This window comes from Apodemus sylvaticus, chromosome 3 (genome assembly GCF_947179515.1).
Source record: "Apodemus sylvaticus chromosome 3, mApoSyl1.1, whole genome shotgun sequence".
In the NCBI taxonomy this organism is placed as follows: domain Eukaryota; kingdom Metazoa; phylum Chordata; class Mammalia; order Rodentia; family Muridae; genus Apodemus; species Apodemus sylvaticus.
Genome location: NC_067474.1, coordinates 75,376,222 through 75,397,399, shown reverse-complemented (window position 1 = coordinate 75,397,399; position 21,178 = coordinate 75,376,222). Strand labels below are relative to the sequence as shown.

Below are 21,178 nucleotides of genomic sequence, written 5' to 3'. Positions count from 1 at the left end.
CAGTAATTAAGGGAGAGAAACATACAGTTCTAAGCTAATGATTGGGTTGGGGGTCATTTCACCCGGAGAGAAACAGACCATGCATAGCCATTCTTTCCACTACAGAGAAAGAACTCTAGTACTGTTGGAATGTCCATCAGATGTCCATAGAGGCTAAAAGAAAAGAGAAAGTATACTTAAGGAAATGAAGCAGGGCTTGGTAACCATGGTGATTGTTTTTCCAGAGCTACTATGGAGATGTGATGACAGCCTGGAGAAAGCTATTTGTTTGCATTTAGGTCAAGCCTGTGTCCTTCCTACCTTACTCAAAGCCAAGTCACTGAGCAAGAGAGTTCTAATTTTTCCCAGCCAAGGTCTCAAATTCCCCAGGCAAGGTTTATTAAAACAGTTTACAGACAACACTCAGCATAGCACCTCGGGCCTAAACAATCTGACAAATTATAACAGTCATCATCTTGTCTCGTAAATGTAAGTAGTCATTATGTCCTCAGGCCTTGCTTCTCCATCCTCAAATTCAGGGGCTGCTTGAGAACAGGACAATAGGGAGGAGAGAATAATGAACTTCTTTGTCCTTGGCCAAGTGGAAAGTTCACTGGAGCATTTTAGTCCAGAATTGGTCCTAGACTCTAGTATCTTGGCATCCTTCCTTACAAATCAACTTGATGGTCTGTAAGACATCTGGGTTTGTCTCTTGCTTTGACTATGGAATCACATCTACTATGGGTAGCCAGAGGAAGCTTTAGAGACTTCGTGCTCTTCAACATAGGAACAGTTAGACTTCTGTCATGAATTCCCTGACCCTAGGTAAAAGACGAAGCTGCAGGATCCCCTGTCAGTGCTTTTGGCACTGGAGAGATAGAATTCTCAGCTGACAGGCAAAAACAAGACTTTCCCTTCTATGACCCCCCCCCCACGCCATTACATACCTTTAGGCCATCCTCCCAGATACACGTCTTCCATCCTTGATGATGAAAGGTTTTCTGGAAGCCAGGAGCATCAGCGTCCCCTGAGAACTTGTGAGAGAACCCAAGCTCGACCCAAACCTGCTAAATAAATTTGCATCCTGAGATCCTCAGCACTACAGCTTTAGAAATTCATTCTTCAAGCACTGTGATTCTTTAGCGGTATGTGCTACACTCCGTGTTCTGATTCCATATTAATTTCATTAATTAACCATTTAATTGTTTTTTCAATGGCTGTTTTAATGAACCAGGTCCATAGCATATCTTCTAATGAGTGATACAGTGCACAGCACAGATGATCCAAGGCTAAACGAGTGATTCTCTAGCATTTCTGCCACTGGGATGGCTCTGTTGATGTTGCTCCTCTGCTATTCACTCTGGGGTTATCTAGGTGGATATGGGGCTCTTGGTACATACTGTTAGGCCTCATCTAAATGGGAATGCCTTTCTTTGTGTGTTTGCACACCATGCTAATTGAAAGTCATGCTTGACATTAAGCCAGCTGCTCAATAAGTTTTGAACTGCTGGCTGTTATCTCACAGAGGCAACATAAAGGGGAATTTTATGATGTCAAGTTTTCCTAAGAATCATATGGGTAATCATGCAATCACAAATGTAAAGCACTGTTACACACAATAAGGCAACACAATCGGAAAACAAGCAGAGGGGAAAGTATCTTCCAAATCAGCTTCACATCTCTTCCCCCTAAAAAACTGAGATTCAAATATATAAACTTTCTTCAGATTAGTGTGACACCAAAGCTGGTATTCCTGAGGCCTCCGGGACTGTATTCCTGACCACCACCTCTTGGTCTAGAGAAGAGACCTACTTTGCAGATAACAATGTGTCCACAGAAGGAGAAGGACAGAGCTCTTGGAGATGTAAATTAAAATGATATCTCCAGATAGTCATCAGTTCTTGCACAGAACATTAAGAAAGGCAGATATAGTTAGTTGTCAACTCTCTACAATGGTAGACATTGGGAAACTATTTACCCATTTCTCTTATTTATAATTATCTCAGTTAAGTGCACTAGAGGTGACTGACTTATATAAGCCAAAATGTAAACGTTGCATTCCATTTCTTGGTGGAAGGCCACTTATATGCCTCTCTAGGCTGATATGTGAAGAAGTGAAGGACACTGGAAAGCTAGTCTCTGAGGAATCTGTTGGAAACCAGTGTCCCTCCATCTCTGTGGGCCACTTTTTACAGAACATGCTAACTACTTTTCTTTTCAATCCCCTCTGACCCCCAGCATGGTGTCCTCTTTAGCAGACAATGTTTCCATCAACCTCTCATTCATTTACATAAAAATCTGTGTAGAGATTTATGATTATAATAGAAATCATTTGTAATAGTGGGTGAATGTATAAACAAATACACCTCTGCTTGTATTACATATTTATGAATATTTGTAAATTATATCTGGCCATAAGCTTGCAATAAAGCCATGAGGTTAGAGTCCCAGTTTACTTGTGATATCATCACAATGTTTGGAATACAATCACTAATAAAAACATCACAATTTCCAACCACAAGTGAGGTAGAAAGATGTCTTCCAGGTATATTTACAACACTTTTAGATGAACCAAATATGGAAAGAAGAAAGTGTGTACATTTATTCACTTCATCTGATCATATGTTGTCTTATGGGGAAAAACAGTACTACCTGTGGAGAGGAAGAAAATTCTTGACTGGGAAGTGGAAGTTCCACTTCAGCTGTGGTCCTGAGCCCCACAAGCTCCTTGTGTGTCTCTGGACAAGCCATCTTGTCTTGTTTCTCATCTGTGGATGTAGATAATAACCGCTATCTTGTGTTTCTGGCGGTCAGGTGGGCTGGCATGGATAGGAAGCCCACTATAATCAATGAATGGGTGAAAATTCAAGCTTTAAGGGTCAAAGGGTGGTTGGATTCTAAATTTCACAGTGCTTTGACTACTCCCAAGGTAAAAAGGAAGATAAGCCGTTTTACCTCAGAAGTTTTCTTACCCTGTTCTTCTGTCTTCCCTTCCAGGATTCCACTCCAAAAACAACTGAAAAGGTCCCCCTTAAAGGAGGTAAGATCTCCGATTTAGGAATGAATGTGTAGTGAATCATGCAGGCGACACCACGAGGTGTGAGGCCTACTTACCAAACAGAAATTTTGTGACTGTCCCCAGCAGGAGTGGGTCAGATGCAAGTGGGGCTAATCAAGATGAGCTGATGCTTCTGAGTCATCTGGGTAACCCCTGATCACAGTGCTAATCCACACAAACCTCCCTCCTCCCGGTCACACTCTCACTAACGATGCCATTGCTGTTAGTCAAGCTGTGGACCCTGGAGTGGACACAAGACAGCCTTGTATTTTGAGCTGGAAGCCCTAAATGGAACAAATTTGTGTATGTATCTTTCCACCATTTCCCACATGGAAGTCTCTGTTACACATCCATTAAACACAGATCCCTGGGGTTCTAGATGACCCAATCAGGGCCAGCACACAACTGCTTGGCATGACTACCAGTATAAACTAATGGTCAAATAATTGGTAATAGCCAAAATACTTCATTAAGTTTAAGACCTACAAAAAACAGGCTTCTTCCCTCTATATTACCAGACACAAGCTATTAACATATTGCCCCCTACTAGTCCCTAAGAAGATATATGCAGAGTTCAATTAACATTGAATATTAAACTCTAGATCATCTGACTAATATTTTCATGACCCAGAGAAGGAAAAATCAGACAGTGAGGAAGTGTCTTGCTTTGATCATACAGGCTAAACCAAAAGGTCCTTGACTTTGACTCAGTGTCTTTATATCCAAAATATCAATCCCCATCTTAGCTCCACTCACAATTTTCAGAGCCCAGGTCCAAGCACAGCTGCCTAAGCACAGAACTAGAAGATGGGATGGGTAGATAGACCTTCACGGACAACAGAGTAAAGATGCTAGGTATCTTTGGGACCAAAGGATACAGAAGAAGTGACACAGCTCCTTCAGCAGCAGCACATTTGTAGTTTCTTTCCTTCAGGACATCCTTCTGAAGACTTAGAATGTATGGGCAAGGAGCCCTGGGTGGACATGCAGCCTTCTGAACCTTTTAAGATTGAGGAATAACCTCAATATTAGCCAAAAACACTTAGGGCCTAGTATGTGATCTTAAATCCCTCACTTGTGTAGATAACTAGTTATGCAATCAAAGAGCAAAGTAAAGTTAGAAGGGCACAGACAATGTCTACAAAGATTTGGATAGTAAATATTCTAGGCTTTGCGAATCTTGGCTGAAATCAGTCATGCAGTTACCATGATTGGGACAGCCTGAAAACACACAAACCTATGGGCCTGACTGCACTCCCTCGACCTTATTTACAGAATAAGTAGTGGTTTGGCTTGGCCCACGGACTGGAATAGCAAGACTCGTGTGGTACAGGCAGTATAGGCTCTGGAGTTAGACATCCTTGCTAACTTGTTGATATGTTCCTGGGCAGCTTAGCAAGGACTAATCCACACTGATTAAATGTAATCCTTCCATCTCTGCTTCCATTGTCCTGCCACCACCCCCTCTTACATTTCTCTAAGAAAGATTGGAAGCTTTCCTTTGGCAAGGGGTAGCAGCCACCTCTCTTGGATACAATGTGTGTGGTCAAGATAGCCTTGATTAGGTATCAGGACTCCAGCCACACTCACTAGCTGTTCTTTCTTGGTTGTAGACACTCCAAGCGAAGGTGACCAAGTATAAATGACTAGTATAACTAGTGGGTTACAGTTAGCACCAGATCACCTGGAATAAAAAATAAAGAACAAAGTTGTCCTCTTCATAACTGCTCAGTTACACTTAAGGTGAAAACATTCTTTCTAGGAAAACTCAGCCCCCTGAGTTCTGGTGTTAGAATGCCCCTCCCATCTCAGGAAAAAATTGATGCAGATACTAGAGTGCTTTGTCATTTATTCTGTTTTCATGATCATAAGAGACAAAATAAGCCAGGCAGTAGTGGCACATGCCTTTAATCCTAGAACTTGGGAGGCAGAGGCAAGCCTGGTCCATAGAGTGAGTTCCAGGACAGCCAGGGCTATACAGAGAAACCCTGTATCAAAAAAAAAAAACAAATCAAAAAAAAAAAAAGAGAGAGAGAGAGATAACATAAAATAAATTCTCCATGTTACTACACAGTTTTTCATTTAAGGCAAAAACTTCTTTAGTTCATGAAATCACAAATTTGGGGAACTCTGGATCTGACCACTTCCCAGTTCCCTTTTCACCTGGCTCTTGACTATGAATATCAGAACAAAAACTAACAACAACAACAAAATAACCTGTTTTTGATCAAGAGTTTCTACAACTAGATTCTATTTGTCAGTGATGATAATACTCCTCACTAGGAATATTAAATTTACCTTAAAGATTTTCCCCTACTTCCTTTGGGTTTGTCTGAGGACCAGCCCTGAGAGTTATCAGCGCAGGAGTGGAGGAATGGGTGTATTCCCATTGACATTCCATTTGTAGGTAAGTTTCTGGGATCCAAGAAGTCAGGGGGACTTGGTAGGGGCTATACAGAAGACAAAAACAGTCATGCAAATAAATATGAGATTCCAAGGTTTCCTCTGTTGATCCTACTTCAGCTGAGAGGATCCAACACCTTGTTGAGTATGGCCCATGACTCCCACTTTTAATGAACATCTATGCTTGACTTGACTCCACAGATTGGGGCCTCTATAATAGGATAAGGGAGAAAATTAACATCTGCAGCCAAAATCTGGTTCCCACACCAGCACACTAGGACTCTCCAAACATCACGGACTAAATTTACTAAATGAGTTAGAGTTGGAGCTAGAAAGATCACTTCCTTTATAAGCTTGTGTGTAGGTAAATGTTTTCTGTGCATCATGAGAGCCTGAGTCACAGCCCCATCACCCACATAAAAAGTAGGAGCAGCTGTGTATACAAATAATACAAGAATTGAGAACACAGAGACAGGAAGGTCTCTGGGTCTCACTGGCCAGGCAGCCTACCCAAGCTGGAAGGCTCTGGGTTCAGTAAGAAACCTTGTCTTAAGAAATAAGAGAGCAAGCAATTGAGAGGATACACATGAATACTTATGTGCATGCACACACACACACACACACACACACACACACACACACATTAGCAGAGTTCTTTGACACTTCCTGAGACTAGAATTCTCTTGCCCTATATATAAAGAGAGAAAGAAATAGCCTGACAATTATCTGAAGAAAGTCTGAAGCCACAACCTTTTTCACCAACAAACTAACCTTAGGCCAACACAAGAAACAAATAGCCCTTTGGAAAAAGAATGAAGCAGGCAGGGAAAAAATGAACCCTGTTGCAAGACATACTTCTTTCCAGAAATTCCTGGGAAGAAGTCCCAGGGGTGGCCTGAAGTTTGTCCCAAGGACAGAAGCTGCAAGAATGGGCGCCCTATGCCAGGACAGCTCTTGTAACCAGGAAACCAGCACTTGCCAGAGCCTGGGATGCAGGGCTCTGCACACATGCTGATAGTAGCCCAGCACAGGATATCCTTAGCTACAGGGAAACCACAGAAAACCACACCCGTGTTAGTAATGAGCCCTAACACAAACTTGTCATTCCTGGCCAGAATAGGCCCCAGGCAACCGCCGACTTGCACTCAGCCCACTGTGCTTGAGACTTGTTAGCCACTCGGTTTCATGGAGAAACTACAAGGGCGGGAGGCAAGCCTGTCCTGTAAGCTGATGCTGGGTTTTATTCTCTCCTCCAGAAGACAGTGGTAACATGCCTCCTGCAGGGAGCCACCATGAACCAAATTCAAACAAAAACATACCTTCATTTTCCCACTTGGCTGGACCTCAGAGTCCATCTGGTCCACTCTGCTCTTCCATCTTCCATGAAATGATCTACCTCTTCCACATACAGTTTGGAGGCAAGGCTCCTGTATCCTCTTGTCGTATCTTGTTCTAATGTTTTGCTTCTACTAAATTTTGAGTCTCTCTACTGTTGCTCATGCTCTGGGCTCATTTGTCCAAATCTCAGATTATAACTCCCTTTACCTGGATTTCCCAGGAGTTCCAACTACTGCTTGGAGTCTGCCTTTTACCCTCCAGACCCCACCAGGCAACATTCCTCTCAGGGCTGGACTGGTAGGAAAGAAGCGTAGCCAGGACTGGTGGGTTAGGCAGGATCTCTGTCTGACTGAGTTCAGGAGAAACAGCCTTCTTCAAAGACAGTTTTCAGTGAAACAGCTCTCTTTATTGGGGAAGAACAAGAACTATATAACCTTGGGGAGTGGGTAGGGGCTTGGGAGTGCAAGTGTACATCTTTGGCTGGGGCTGAAGTGCTAAGGAATGCTTCATTTGCATAAAAAGGAATCCCAGTGCTTGTAGGATGTATCCTTATAGGGTGAGATGAAGTTTAATCTATAATCTGGCCAGCAGATTATGTGACTACCTCAAAGGTGGTGGAGATGGGGGGACGTAAGGCTTACATGTGCCTGGACAGGCAGGCCCAGAGCAAGGAGGAAGCAGTTTTACTCATGCCTAACTCAGAACAAGATGTTCAGGACACAACTCACCCTCACTCTTGCTCTAGACCAGCTCCCCTGGTCACACAACCTTCCAGTCCCACTCCCAACAAAACTTCAAATCTTTGTATAGCAATATCTGCAACAGGATGTAAGACTTATAGAAATGCTGTCAGTGCAGTATGGTACAATACAGGGTCTCCCAAAAGGTGGTGGAGACCTCTGGAGCTCTGATTTGTGAAGACGAAGCTATTATAGTCACCAGGAACTTCTCAATGTCTATCATACTCTATCACTAAGTTCTGGGACAGAGAGGGCCACTGGTGCTTTGGGGCAGGCTTCAGGGGGTCATGTGACCTGGAGTGATTCTATATCCTGTTGTTAGAAAAACTTGCTGTTTTGGGGGTTGTTTGTTTGTTTGTTTGTTTTGCTTTCCTTTTCCTATGTGGTTTATGGTATTCAGAGATCCTTATAGTCCTTAGGAAATTCATACCCTCCAAAGCTAAAAGGGAAAAATTGGCATAAAAAGAGGCAAAATGAGGTGGGCTATATGATAAAGAAATAGTGAACAGCCAGGGAGACTAATTTCTCCCCAGTATTTTCCTGGCCCAAATGGTCTATGACTATGTGTCACACAGAAGCCACACTGATGGCACAAGGAGTGATAGCCTTTCTTGTCCTCACAACTCCTTCCCCTCAGGAGAATAAACACTGGCTGGCAGAGTCCCTCTCTGTCAGAAGGATGGGGCTGGATCCAGAATGCCAAGTCCACAGTTTGTTACTTCTAGTGTCTGTTTTTCTTCTTCCCCTTTACAGCATCATATGATGCTTTCCAGTAGGGATAAATTGCTTTTCATCTGGTCACTTATTTCTCTTGCCACAAGGAACCTATTTGTTTCTCCAGTCAATCTGAACACACTCAGTAAAACCTGCTCTTAAACCCACTTTCTTTTGCTCAAGGCAGTAATGACAGGAACCAGGAATCTCTCTGTTGAAAACACCCAGGAAGTGAGCCATTCAGAATGAAATGGAATGGAGTCCTAGACAGGCTAGCTAGCATTCTAAAGCCACAACTCCTAATTTCCAAACCCCCCCAAAAAGAATGAGGAGAAGACATGCGGTACAGGGGAGAGGAGAGAACACAAAGAAGGCAAAAAGGGGACACTCCTCCGTTCGTCTTGTACCTCATTTGATGTGTGGATTATGTTTTGGGTATTCCAGTTTTCTAGGATAATATCCACTTAATAGTGAGTGCATACCATGATTGATCTTTTGAGACTGGGTTACCTCACTTAGTATGATGTTCTCCCCTTGTTCTGGAAAGACTTAGTGAAGCAGTATAGGGCAAAACCAGAACAGGAAGTGGGAAGGGTTGGGTGGGAAAACAGGAGGAGGGAAGGGGGCTGATGGGACTTTTGGGGAGTGGGGGTCTAAAAAAGGGGAAATCATTTGAAATGTAAATAAAAATATATCGAATAAAAAAAAAGAGAGGCAGCAACTCCACACACACACACACACACACACACACACACACACAAAAGAAGGCAAAAAGGTTTCCATGTGACACTAGAATTGCCAGATATAATGCCTAGTCTCCAGCTCCAGACGATATGCCAACTTTTGCCTACACTTTAAGAGGGCGGAGGAAAGAGGGGGGAAAAAAGGGAGAGGGAGGGTAATGAGGGGAGAAGAGCACTAGAACTCACACTGGTTCCTTTCTATACTCTGTTCAAGCCCCGGACACATCTGTGGTCTTGATTCTCTGCCAGCCAGGTAGCCCAGGCCCCAGCCCAGAGAAGGGGAGCCAACTATCTGGCATTGTTTGTGTGGTATACAATAGGCTCAGTGTTGTGCATTATTCCACTTAATCCTCTTGCCAACTGTTGAGATGCATATTATTTTCACTTTGAGGAAGAAAGAACAATTCATAGAGTCTCACATACTTGTGCTAAAGCATACAACCAGTAAGTAACCAGGGTGAATTTGAACTCACATGTGTCTGAGCCCAAAACCGGACATTCTGAGAGTGCTTCTGTACTTCCACATTGCAAATAAGCCAAGCCATGGCATAGGAAAAGCCATTTAGAATGTTAGAGGAATTTTAAGATGTTTCTTAAACACCCCACACCACTCCAACATTGTCAGGTCCATCAGTCTTTAATATTCATCAACTGAAATGAAGTTCCCTAGAGTCCGATGTGTTTACCTTACAAACCACAACAGGTCAGCATTTGACGGGCTTCTAACTCCCAAAAGTTTTCACAGTATTAATATGAATCCTAATTTCATTTTAACCCACTTTTATTCATCACTTTTTCGGTGCCCAACAATAAGCATGCTCAACAACAGAGATTTTTTTTCAAGGATTGTTGTGAATTCAGAGTCCCCCTTTTACATATGACTTTTCTTGAGATTTTTGTCTCTGTCATAAATGTTCTTGGCACCTGATACCATCAAGAAAAAGGTTAGATTTGAAGGAATGTCTGTGAAGTGATCCTTTGCACAATGCCCACCAGGTTAAGTGATCACATTGATCCCAAATGCTGCTGAGAATGAAGATTCCTCTAGATGTCGCTGTTGGGACTTTCCCTGGGTATTCTCCAAGGGAGAAGAAACTAAAACATAGAGCTCTCTGTTTCTTCAAAGATTAAAGATACTTCCAAGAGGTCTTCATCCTCCCCTCCTCCAAAAACAATCAGAGAGCCTCAAACAATTGTGTATAGAAGTGAGAAAGTCTACTCTCACAGGTAAGACAGTGTTTCACTTTAATGAGCTCCTGATTATACAATCCTCTCTGTGCATCACCACAGAGCTATGCCAAGAAAACAAGAAAAGGAGACAAGAAGAGAAGTGACCTCACATTTTCAGAGTCACGGCTAGCCATGTGTTGCGCCAGTTACTTGACATCTGTAATCTTGATTTATGTTGCATTAGCTACACGTCTGTGTTGATAGTTACTGTGCTTGCTTCACTGGTACAGTAAGTAGCTGAAGTTCTGGGAGAGGAAATGAGGGATCCAACACCTTCACTAGAACTACATGCTCTCTGAGAAGCACCATCTGCCCAGTCCTTATAGGATTGGTTCTGAAGAAGCTGACTAGGATTTAGGTCACAAATCATCTGACTCGACAGCCCAATTTCCCTGACCTGTGACTTGACCCTGGCACTCTCTCAGACTCAGGATCAGGAAGGCTCACTGAAGCTTCTTTCCCAGCAACGCCCTCCAGCTATGTCCTGAGACTTCAGTTGAGGGTGTGTGAAATGGCTACAGATTCAATTCTCCTCTGTTTAATCCTCACTGCTCTAGAGTGATCTAGAAAGGCATTTCTACATCTCAGTCAAGAATGTTCTCCATCTAAATAGGAACACTAAAATCTGAAAGAAAATATTCCAGAAGCCAAACAGCCAAACACCAACTTAGCTTTCCTCTCCAGAGAGTTTTCATATTCCATCTCTCAGAATAAACCCTTCGAGACTCAGTCACTGGGGAGACAGACAGCGGGGACACAGTCTATATGTTCAGCCCACAAATCTCTGGAGCCACAGCAGGATTCCTACTGCCTGGGGTACCCACACAAGTCTTCATATCCACAGTAGACTGTCTGATCATGGGTTTACAAGCTGATGAGACTTGAGCTGCATCTTCTTGAGGTGTGACTGGCACCCCACACAATATTGTCTAGGTCTTAGCAAGAGCCCTGTGACTTCCAAAGCAGCCAACCCACTCCTTGAACAGCACTAACTGGTCAAATATTAAAGCTCCCATCTCTGTGACTTGTGTTATAACTTGGGTGTCCTTCGTGTACTTCTGCCCCAGAAACCATGTCGGGAAAAGGAGGTCAGCACGGTGTTAGTTGTTAGCCGAGAGCCTTTTAAACCTTCAGAAGCCACTGAGACTCTTGATGTTTGAATCCCACCCAGCATCCTTCACTCTTCTTTTGATGACACCTCCAAATGTGAGATAACAGAGATGGTGCCCTCCTCCGGGGTCTTCTTCAAGCTCAATGGTATCCCTCACTCAATAACCAGCCCCTCCTTGACCCAGCTCCCAATAATGCTATTCTTAGAAGGAGAAGCCTGTGCTTCTCCTGTGGCATGAAACCATCTAATCAATTCTTTAAGACAAACTAAAGTAAGCCTGCCATTTGACTTCAGGAAATGCAAATGCTTCAAAATAAGATAGACTTTTTCCATTATTGGGTTTCTCAGAATTACAGCTGAGGTCACCCCACTGTACACATGAAGACCAAAGGGGAAAAACAGAAGAAAAAACGCCTGCATGTGTGAGAGACTAGCCTGGGCTTGTACTTCTGCCACCATCTCTTTATAGATGCTCAGCTCTTGCAGATGTCTTCACAAGCCACCTGATACAGAGGGGCCTTTGGACCGGAGAGATAAAGCCTGTCTTTGATGTGATATCCTTGCTTTGATCCAGGGCATGAATCCTACTTTCTCACCTAACTTAGACAGAATCTGTGAGAGTAAGGCCAATTGTTCTTCCTGACAGGGGCCAAAGCAAGCCAAGCACCCCTTCTCGATATACTGATGCCCTTAGCACTGGTCTGGCTAGAGCTCCAGGAGGAAATAAAAGAGATGGACTAGTTGATTTCATTCAGCAAATGCATCTTCTTAGCTGACCAGTGGGAGAGACTAAACAGTAGTCTCTGCCAGGATGTGTTTCACAGGACAACTGGCTTGATAGAAGCAGGGCATTCTATGTGGCAGGAGCCAGAGGTACATCCATGTGGCAGGGAGAGGCATATCCATGTGGTTGTGAACTGGAGCTACAAGCCTCCAAAGGAGCAGAGTTGGGGGAGGGGGCATCTGTTTGGGCATTAGAGTCACACTGTCTGACTTTTAATCTCTGTCCTACTAGCAACTAGATGTGTGACTAAGAACAAGCCAGTTAACCTTTTCTTATTTATTTATTCATTCATTTATTCATTCATTTATTCATTTACATCCCAAATACTGGCCTTCCTCCCAGTCACCCCTCAGAGTCCTTCTTCCCATTCCCCTCCCCTTCTCCTCTAGGAGGATACACCCCCATATCCCCTCCCACCCTGGAGTATCAAGTCTCTACAGGATCAAGCACATCCTCTCCCACTGAGGCATTCTCCCTTTGCTACATATGTGCTGGGGGCCTCTGTCCAACCCATGTATGCTATTTGATTGGTGGCTCAGTCTGTAAGAGCTCCCAGGGGTCCAGGTTACTTGACACTGTTGGTCTTCCTGTGGAGTTCCTATCCCCTTTAGGGCCTTCAATCCCCCCGCCACCAACTCTTCCATAAGGGTCCCTGGCATCAGTCTAATGTTTGGCTGTGGGTATCTGCATCTGTTTTAGTCAGCTCCTGGGTAGAGCATCTCACAGGAGTTATGCTAGGCTCCTGTCTGCAAATACAACATATCATCAATAGTGTCAGGGATTGGTGTTTGCTCAAGGTCTTAAGTTGGGCCATTATTGTTTATTCATTCCTTCAATCTCTGCTCCATCTTTGTCCCCCAGTTAAACACTTCTAAAACCTAGGATTTCTAGTATATATAACAGAGATAAAGCTATACTGTTTCATGGAATGGTTGCAAAAATTGAATCTCTTATGGGATGGTTGCAAAAAATGTAAAAATGAAATCATGGCTGTAGCATGCTCAGCAAAATATGACAAAAATAGTCAACATTAATTTTGATGGTGGTAGTGATGGTAAGATTGATTAATATTAAGACACAGAAGTAAATGAGGTGAGGGAAGGTATGGGCTGAGACTAGAGAGACTGGGAGGAGTCAAAAGCCCATAGAAGCTGTAAATGATTTCATAAATCAGAAAATGAGTCCCAGCAAAGAGAGTCAGTCAGCTTTGCACCTCTCTGGATTCTTCCGGTTGATGTTCTACAGTCTCACAGATTACACTTTGGGATCAGATGTATTTTACACACCCCATGAGCATGTGCAGGGCAGCAGCACGCCTCACATGAACACTGCTTAGATGATAATCATGGGGTAAGATCTAGAGGATGGAAGCTGGCCTTCAGCGTTTGATGGGCCAGAAGCCCTTTGTGAGTCAAGAGCAGCTAGAGATGAATGCTGTCCCTACTTCTGCTGGGGCTCCTCTAGCAGTGAGCTTGCTCAGACAGCAGAGGGAACCCTTCACCCAGCTTGTAGCCATTCTCAGGGCCCCAGGGGCTTCTTTGAATCTGAGCAATGGGATAACAAAAGTAACTGGAAGCTCAAGACTTACTATTCAGAGACAGTAAGTAAGCTCAGTGGGGCATGGTTCCTATGGTATTAGCTTAAAGCTATTCGCCTCTAAAGGATGGACTGAGTGATCATCTCTGGTAACATCATCAAACTATATCACTGTCAGGCTGGAGAGTTTCCAGTTCTCCATATAGGGGAACCAAGGCCCAAAGAAGAGGAGATTTGCTCCAAATACATTGAATTCGTGAGTCACTGCAGGAAATGTGTAATTTGGTTCTTTGCATACAAAATAGCTTGTTATAATAAGAAAAAGTGATCATCAGTGATGATATTAAAAATATTTTTATTTCTCAAATGCTATAATGACACAAATAGTGTGTTTGTCTCTATTAAAGTAGCTCCAGATGGGAGGCTTCCTGCTAAGATGTCATTAACATTTTGTCCTCTTAAAATTGAATGGGATGTTTTTATCTGTGCTGTCTAGATGAGGCAGATGTAGGGAATCCTCACAGTTCTACATGCTCACTTAACCCTGAGCATGTCCTTGAGTGTTTTTAGACATAAAAGTTGGCCTTGGGTTAGTCTGAGAACAAGATTAGCTGGTGCTGGTTAAAGCAGAGTCTGGTGTCTGCTAAGCGGAAGATGCTGGGTAGCAAAACCTGCATCAGTGTTGCTGTTGGAGAGCCTGGTGTTCAGGCTGAAGGACATGGGATTCTCGGACTCATTTGACCTATTGGAGGTGGTCAATAACACCTTTCATGAGAACTATCAAGAATGGTGCCCAGCACTAGATCATATTTGTTCAACTTCTATAGTATACTGTAGCAGTCCAAGCAAGAGTAAACTTTAAAACTGCGAAAATCCTAGTCTGTTTAGAGGATTGTTGTTGCAGTTGTTGTTGTTATTGTTTGTTATCTTTATTGTTGTTAGTGATGTGTGTGTGTGTGTGTGTGTGCTTAATTTAGTCTCACAAATAAAAACAGACTAGTAAATTTCATCTCAGAGGGTCATAGAAAAAAAATGTGGTTGTTTACAGTTCCCAGAGAAACAAAAGGTAACTCATACCTGATCTTGTCTTAGGAAACTGCTCAGAGGATCTCTTATGTACCCTGAAAAGGACTCCATTCAAGAAGTCATGGGCCTACCTCCAAGGTCAGTAGCCAAAGCTAGAGAATTATATCCCCATGAAGACGATGTCCTATGCCACCTTGTACTGCAGAGGTCTCAGCTACAGTCCTCTAGCTGCAAGTGACATGCAAATGTGTTCTCAGCCTACATCACTCTCTTTATAAATTGAATTTCAGTGTCTTGGAAGGAGAAGATGAGAGTTTTGTTTTCAAAGTTACAAGGCTCTTCTCTCAGTCCCCATTTGATAGGGGAAAAAAAGAGTTTGGTTAGAAATTGCACAGTTTTAAAAAAAAAAACCATGAGCTTTGAGGAAGCCATGTTAGGGGCCACACTGGGAGCAGCCATGGACAGATGGACAGGTGTTCAAAACCTCCCTCAGCAGATAGGAGCCACTTCACTCACTCCTGTAGATTCCTATCTGTCCTTTGAAGATACTTTTGTCCTTTGACTGCATCACATCCTCCTTCCTCTACTACCCCAGGGCCATGCACCAACTTACTAGTTTGGGCCAAATGCAATCTTTTCCCTAATGCAAACAAAGAATGGTTCCATCTCTACCTCTATGAAGTTGCTCACAGGGGAACTACAAATTGCCTGGTCCCCAGATTGACAACTTAATGGGCTCCTTGGCACAGGGCCTGTTTGTATATTGCAGTGTGCTTCAGGTAAGAGTCTTTTGTAAATGAAACAGTAAGAGGCACTTAGAACTTGAAAGAATGAGCCGTGGAAGAGATGGTCAAGATTCCCCAAATAGCCTTTTTGCTCATTTTTTTTAAAAAATCCCATTTTGCAGTTACATTAGTTCTTGCCTTTCAATTGAATTGCAACAAGGTTTGAAGGAAAAGCGTTGAATCAATTAAAACCAGCACGCCAGCTTCCCAGTTCCAAAGGAACCTTTACCAGTCAGCACTAACTTTGTTAGGATTCGGAAACTTGGCTTTCACACAAACATATTTGCTTAGAGGCTGTTAATTCTCTGATTTTATATAATCCTACATGCTGGGCCCCTCACTGTGTACATGAGGAGCCCATGCAAGGATGTTTGATTTTCTTTTAAAGAAAAGAGGCATTTAAAACTTCAGACCATGTTAAAGGGTATATCTTAACTTTTTATCAGCACATATTAATTGCCCACGATAGTAAGTTTCATTGTTGATATTTTGTGCATGCACAAAACATACTTTTATTTTACCTTAATGCAAAAATTAATAGAGATTCTCCTAAAAAACGTAATACTGAAATTGAACAGTATTGAATGTCACAGCTCTGACACCACCTGCAATTCCTATCAAAACATTAAATGCTCATTCATTGACAAATAACACAATAGCATAGACCTTGTGCAAAATACAACCTAGGTGAGTGTGGTCTATAAATGCAAGGAGGACGTGAAATGGTGTAGTCAGTCAAGTGACTGGCTTTTAAGCATGAGGATCTGAGCTGGAGGACTGGAACCTGCTTTTTAAAAGCCAAACGTTATCCCTCATGCTTGCCATGCCAGTACTGCTAAGGCAAAAGCAAGGAGATCCCTGGAGCACACTGACTGACCAGCCTAGTCTACTGGGAAAGATTCTGGACAGTGAAAATCCCTGTGTCAGAAACACACGTTATGGAGCTGGAGAGATGGCTCAGCTGTTAAGCGCACTTTCTTTTCCAGAAGACCCAAATTTGTATCACAACATTCACATCAAGTGTCTCAAAACTGCCTGTAGTCCCATCTTTAGGGTATCTGATGCCCTGTAGCCTCTGGCCTCTGTAGTCACAACACACACACACACACACACACACTGAATATACTCATAGAGACAAATACACAAACACATAAATACAAATAAATCTTTATTTAAAAAAAACAGAAACAAGGTACATGGTAAAGCAGTACTGTGCATACTGGTACTGTATGAAGACTGATACCCAAGGTTGTCTTCTGGGCTAAACATACACATATACACAGACAGGTATATCTGCACCTGCACCTGTACCTGTACATACACACATACCTGGTTCTAACACAAACACATATATACATAGACACATGCTGAAAAAAGGTAAAAAAATATTAGTAAGTATCAAATGATATGAGATAATAATTAAAAGAAAGCCATCTATGGGAGTTGTCTTCCATTAGAAAACTCTCCTATAAGGTCTTTTGTTTTCCAGTGCAGTGTTGTGTGTGATCCAACCCTATAGTTTGAGAATTAAACAAATGGTCTAAAAAGAAAAGAAAAACAGATGGTTTTCTTCCAGTGACTTCCTAAATAGAAAAAATAAGCTACGGAAGAATACTCTAGAAAGAGTACTTCAGAAGATGTTTAAAAATTTGGGATGGCAGGCACCCTTCTAGAGAGGCTGGGTGGGAACCTTGAAGAAGAGGTTTCCAACATGTACCTAACATGTGAGTAACAATCCTATCTTTCCAGTGTCAAAGCACCTCAACAGTACCAAGCTGTCATGGAACGAGGACGGTACCGTCCAAGGACTCGCATACCAGGAAGGGGACCTGGTAGTCCAGTTCCCTGGCTGGTACTTCATCATCTGCCAGCTGCAGTTCCATGTGCAGTGCTCAAATCATTCTGTGGACCTGACATTGCAGCTTCTCATCGATTCCAAGATCCAAAAGCAGACACTGGTAACAGTGTGCGAATCTGGAGTTCAAAGCAAGAACATCTATCAGAATCTCTCTCAGTTCTTGCTGCATTACTTACAGGCCAACTCTACCATATCAGTCATGGTGGATAATTTCCAGTATGTGGATACAAACACTTTCCCTCTTGATAATGTGCTATCCGTCTTCTTATATAGTAGCTCAGACTGAATAGTGTGGCTCTTAACCTTTATGAAAATGCTGTTTACCATATAGTAGTTCATCTGTCCAAACATGGGCAAAAGAAAATATCAGGACAACTAAAACTAAGTGTATGAGTTAGTGTACTTCTCCTTCTGTCCCTTGGAAAGATGTACAAACCCAGGGGTTAGAAAGTGAAGTCTCCCTCAGATGCACAGCCAGGAAGGAGTGTGGTGTGTGGACAGAGACCTACCTGAGCACTAGATGGGGTCAAGTTGTCCCAGTATAACCACTAATTCACTGACCTTGAGCCATTTTTCCTCCCTGTGGAACTTGGGGTTTGAATCTGGAAAAGTAGGAGATGGGATTCACATTTCCCCAACATTTTCTTCAACTCAGAAGAGACTGTTGAGCTGAGTTTCCCAAGCAGATGAAAACCTCCTGTAGCATGAGGAAACTGATGGTACGAGTCATGTCTGTCTGATTTGTCATCTCAGCAAGTCATAAGAAATTCCGTGCTGCCTTGTTGAATGATACTTTAACCTCTTGTAATGGGCAAGGTGATCTTGTCTCTCTCACCTAGGGGAGTGGATGCTGCCATCTCCTGAGATATACATGGAGATATTTTCTGTCTCAAATTCCATTCTGTGTGCAGTTTTTAAGTACACCCCCAAAAGATGTTGATAATGAGAACCTTAAAAGTGGGAAGAACTTCTGGACAGCAAACATGAACAGCTTCTCCTGACTAAAGAGGCCATACAGCTAGATCTCCTAGACTCATCAAGCTTGTGGTTTCTAGAGCATTGTGGGAGAGAGACTTTTGCCAAATCATTTGAGTTGATGTGTGGGACCCTGGGAATTGCTCAATAAGGAAAGCAAGTCCTGCCAGCGCGGTGTGAGAAGATGGAGTAGAATAGGAGCTTCTCTGATAGAAAGGAGAAGAGCAAAGTTTTCCAGAAAAAGGCTAGAAAGCATTTCAAAGGAAAAGAAGAAAACCCAGCTTTTCTGATATGAGAGGAACTCAGAAAAACAAAACTGCAAAAGAAGAGTGGATCTGTCCCCCTCCTCTTAGGTCTCCTCCTCTCTAGTTATTGGGAAAATGGTTGCATGGTACAGGTCAGGTTCTGGTGTGTGGTAAAGTAGAATCAGGCATGGGGATGAGGAGACCTGTCATATTTGTGTGTTGTACTCAAATGAAGGGCAAACGCATTTTAGAAAAGGCACCCGTAACCTAGTTAAGTGGGAATTAAGCAAACATTCTCCCATTTCAGTTTCTAAGTCAAGAATGATTCCATTTCGTTTATCATAGACTGTCCTCTAGGCAGAAGCCCCTGACTTTTGTACTATAGTTCGATCTTTTCCTAATAACAATCTGTCAAGCTGTGCTCAGAAAGTCAACCACTGAAGATGGAGGGTTGGGCACTTGATTTAAAAAAGTGAAATGTAACAAAATGAAAACAAATACAGACAATAATTATTAGTAAGTCTACTGGAGTATAAATAGGAAGTGAACAGTCCAGGAGTTTAAAACTAAACTATGATCCTTTGAGGGTTAGCCAGCCCCTTGCGGGATTTTCTAGTGCATCTGTAATAATTATATTTTTCATTGATGTGACAGAGTACCTGATAGATAAAACTGAAGAAAAAATTTATTTTGGCTTATACTTTAAGAGAAGATACAGTCCAAGATGGCCAGAAGGCAAAGCAGTAGGAATATGAGGGAATGGTCACGTTGAGTTCACAGTCAAGAAGTAGATAGAGATAGATTCTGGTATTCATCTCTCATTCCCTTTTTATCCATTTATTCAGTCTGAGATTCTAGCCAATAAGATAGTGCTACCCACCTCAGGATGGGTCTACAATCCTTAGGTGAATCTCTCTAGAGACACTATCACAGAAATAACCAGGCACATGTCTCCCAGTAGATTCCAAATCCTGTCAACTTGACAGTTAAGATAATTATCACCACATACATGTAAGTAAGCGCATCATTTTTCTAACCAGATGCTTAGGCTGCCTAAGACTCATGTTTGCTTAGTGAAAATTCAGTGAATTTACATACTATGCAGTCATAAACTTGAGAAAAATTGTGTGTAAAAAGTTTATGTATAAGTTGATGAAATGTTTCACCTCTGGAGTGAGGTCAGTTAGTCCTGGTGGGGTTCCAGTTGTATAGAAATCCAGGGGACACCAATCACTATCCAGTCCTCAAGGACTTGCATCCAGCCCCCTGACTCCAGCTCTGCTGTTTCTCCTCAGGCTTTCTTGGACACCTCACAGCCTTTGTGAAAAGTTTTAAGTCACATCTCTCCAGCCCCACACTGAAGCAGCCCCAGCATCCAGGAAATCCTTGGGCTTCCTCTGTGTATCCCAACCATTTCATCTCCATCCTCTGTAAATTTGGCCCATAACTGAGTCACAGAAGAGGGCTAGAGCTATAATTTTATGGCCCTCAGAACCAAAGGAGTTTATGATCAAGCCAATACTATTTTTAGATTAAAAATAATAAAGCCTATTGTTTAATTTGAATCTATATAGGTGTATGTATATATGTGTGTCTACACACAAATATATGTGTATGTATATTTCTCCAGTCATGTTTTACACACCATCTGCTTAACCTAGTTCAGGGGAGGAAGCCTGACTCTTGCTTTGGGAATCGCAAAGCTTATATGTGTTCATATTTATTTTTAATTAAGAAGTAAAAATAATATTTTCCTAGGCCTCATCAGCTTATTTAATTATTATTAATATTTTTCCAGATTTCCATTTGCTTCAAGTTTTCTTAAATAGAGATAGAGCTTAACCATACTCTTCCATACCCCACTCCCTCTCCCAGGAGTCATAACTGTTGTCTGGAAGTCTGCAACTGCCTTTCTTTTACGTAAATTTACATTTGTTTTCTAATAAGAATATATAGAACAATTTTGCATGCTTTTTATTTTTTTAATAAAACATATACTTTATATAACATTTTGTGACTTGCAATGCTTTATGTAATACTAAAGTTTTGAGGTTTACCCAGCCCAAAAAATAAAAAACTTCAATCTAGTTCATTCACTTAAACATGGAATGTTTATTTTTCATTGCTTTAATGGATCTCTGCCCATTCTCAAAAAGACGAGCATTTGATTCACTTCCAAGGTTTCACTTTTATTCACGTATTGATGAAAGAGTCTTGTTTGTCCTCTTGGAGCTCTCACCTCACACTGTCAGTTCTCTATACAAAGGGAAGCAGTGGTTCCCATAGCTGCTGGCTTCACCGTGGCCAGTGAGGGCTGAGGCACCCAATGATAACGGTTAAAGATGGGAGCTTAGTCCTGGGAATCTGAGATGTCTTTCTATCTCTTGTGAGAACTGTTCTTCTCTGGATACCCACTCAAGGCTTCTGACCTGAGCCCCAGGGTGCAACAAGCCTCATGGTAGGTACCCGTGTATGACCAATCATGGTGAGGGGATTCATTCCATGTCTTTCCTAGGTACTCGGGATCTTTTCTTGATTTGGTTCTCTTTTTTTTTTCTGGAGAGTAATTGAAAAATATCAGCATGCACAAAGACAAAGAAAAGATCCAGAAAGAGGTTCAAATGTCCAGATTCCTTGTGTCTGGTCCAGGGTG

At 42.3% G+C, this 21,178-nt stretch overlaps 1 protein-coding gene across 1 annotated transcript in view; it reads left to right on the top strand.

Moving 5' to 3' along the window:
- Tnfsf8 (TNF superfamily member 8) overlaps positions 1-20,534 on the top strand; it is a 28,451-nt gene extending 7,917 nt beyond the window's left edge. The window contains exons 2-4 of the mRNA XM_052176640.1: positions 2,977-3,019; positions 14,729-14,800; positions 17,197-20,534. Coding sequence (XP_052032600.1) covers positions 2,977-3,019; positions 14,729-14,800; positions 17,197-17,591 — 510 coding nt within the window. The 3' untranslated portion in view covers positions 17,592-20,534. The remainder of the gene's footprint in view (positions 1-2,976; positions 3,020-14,728; positions 14,801-17,196) is intronic.
- Positions 20,535-21,178: the final 644 nt, after the last annotated feature.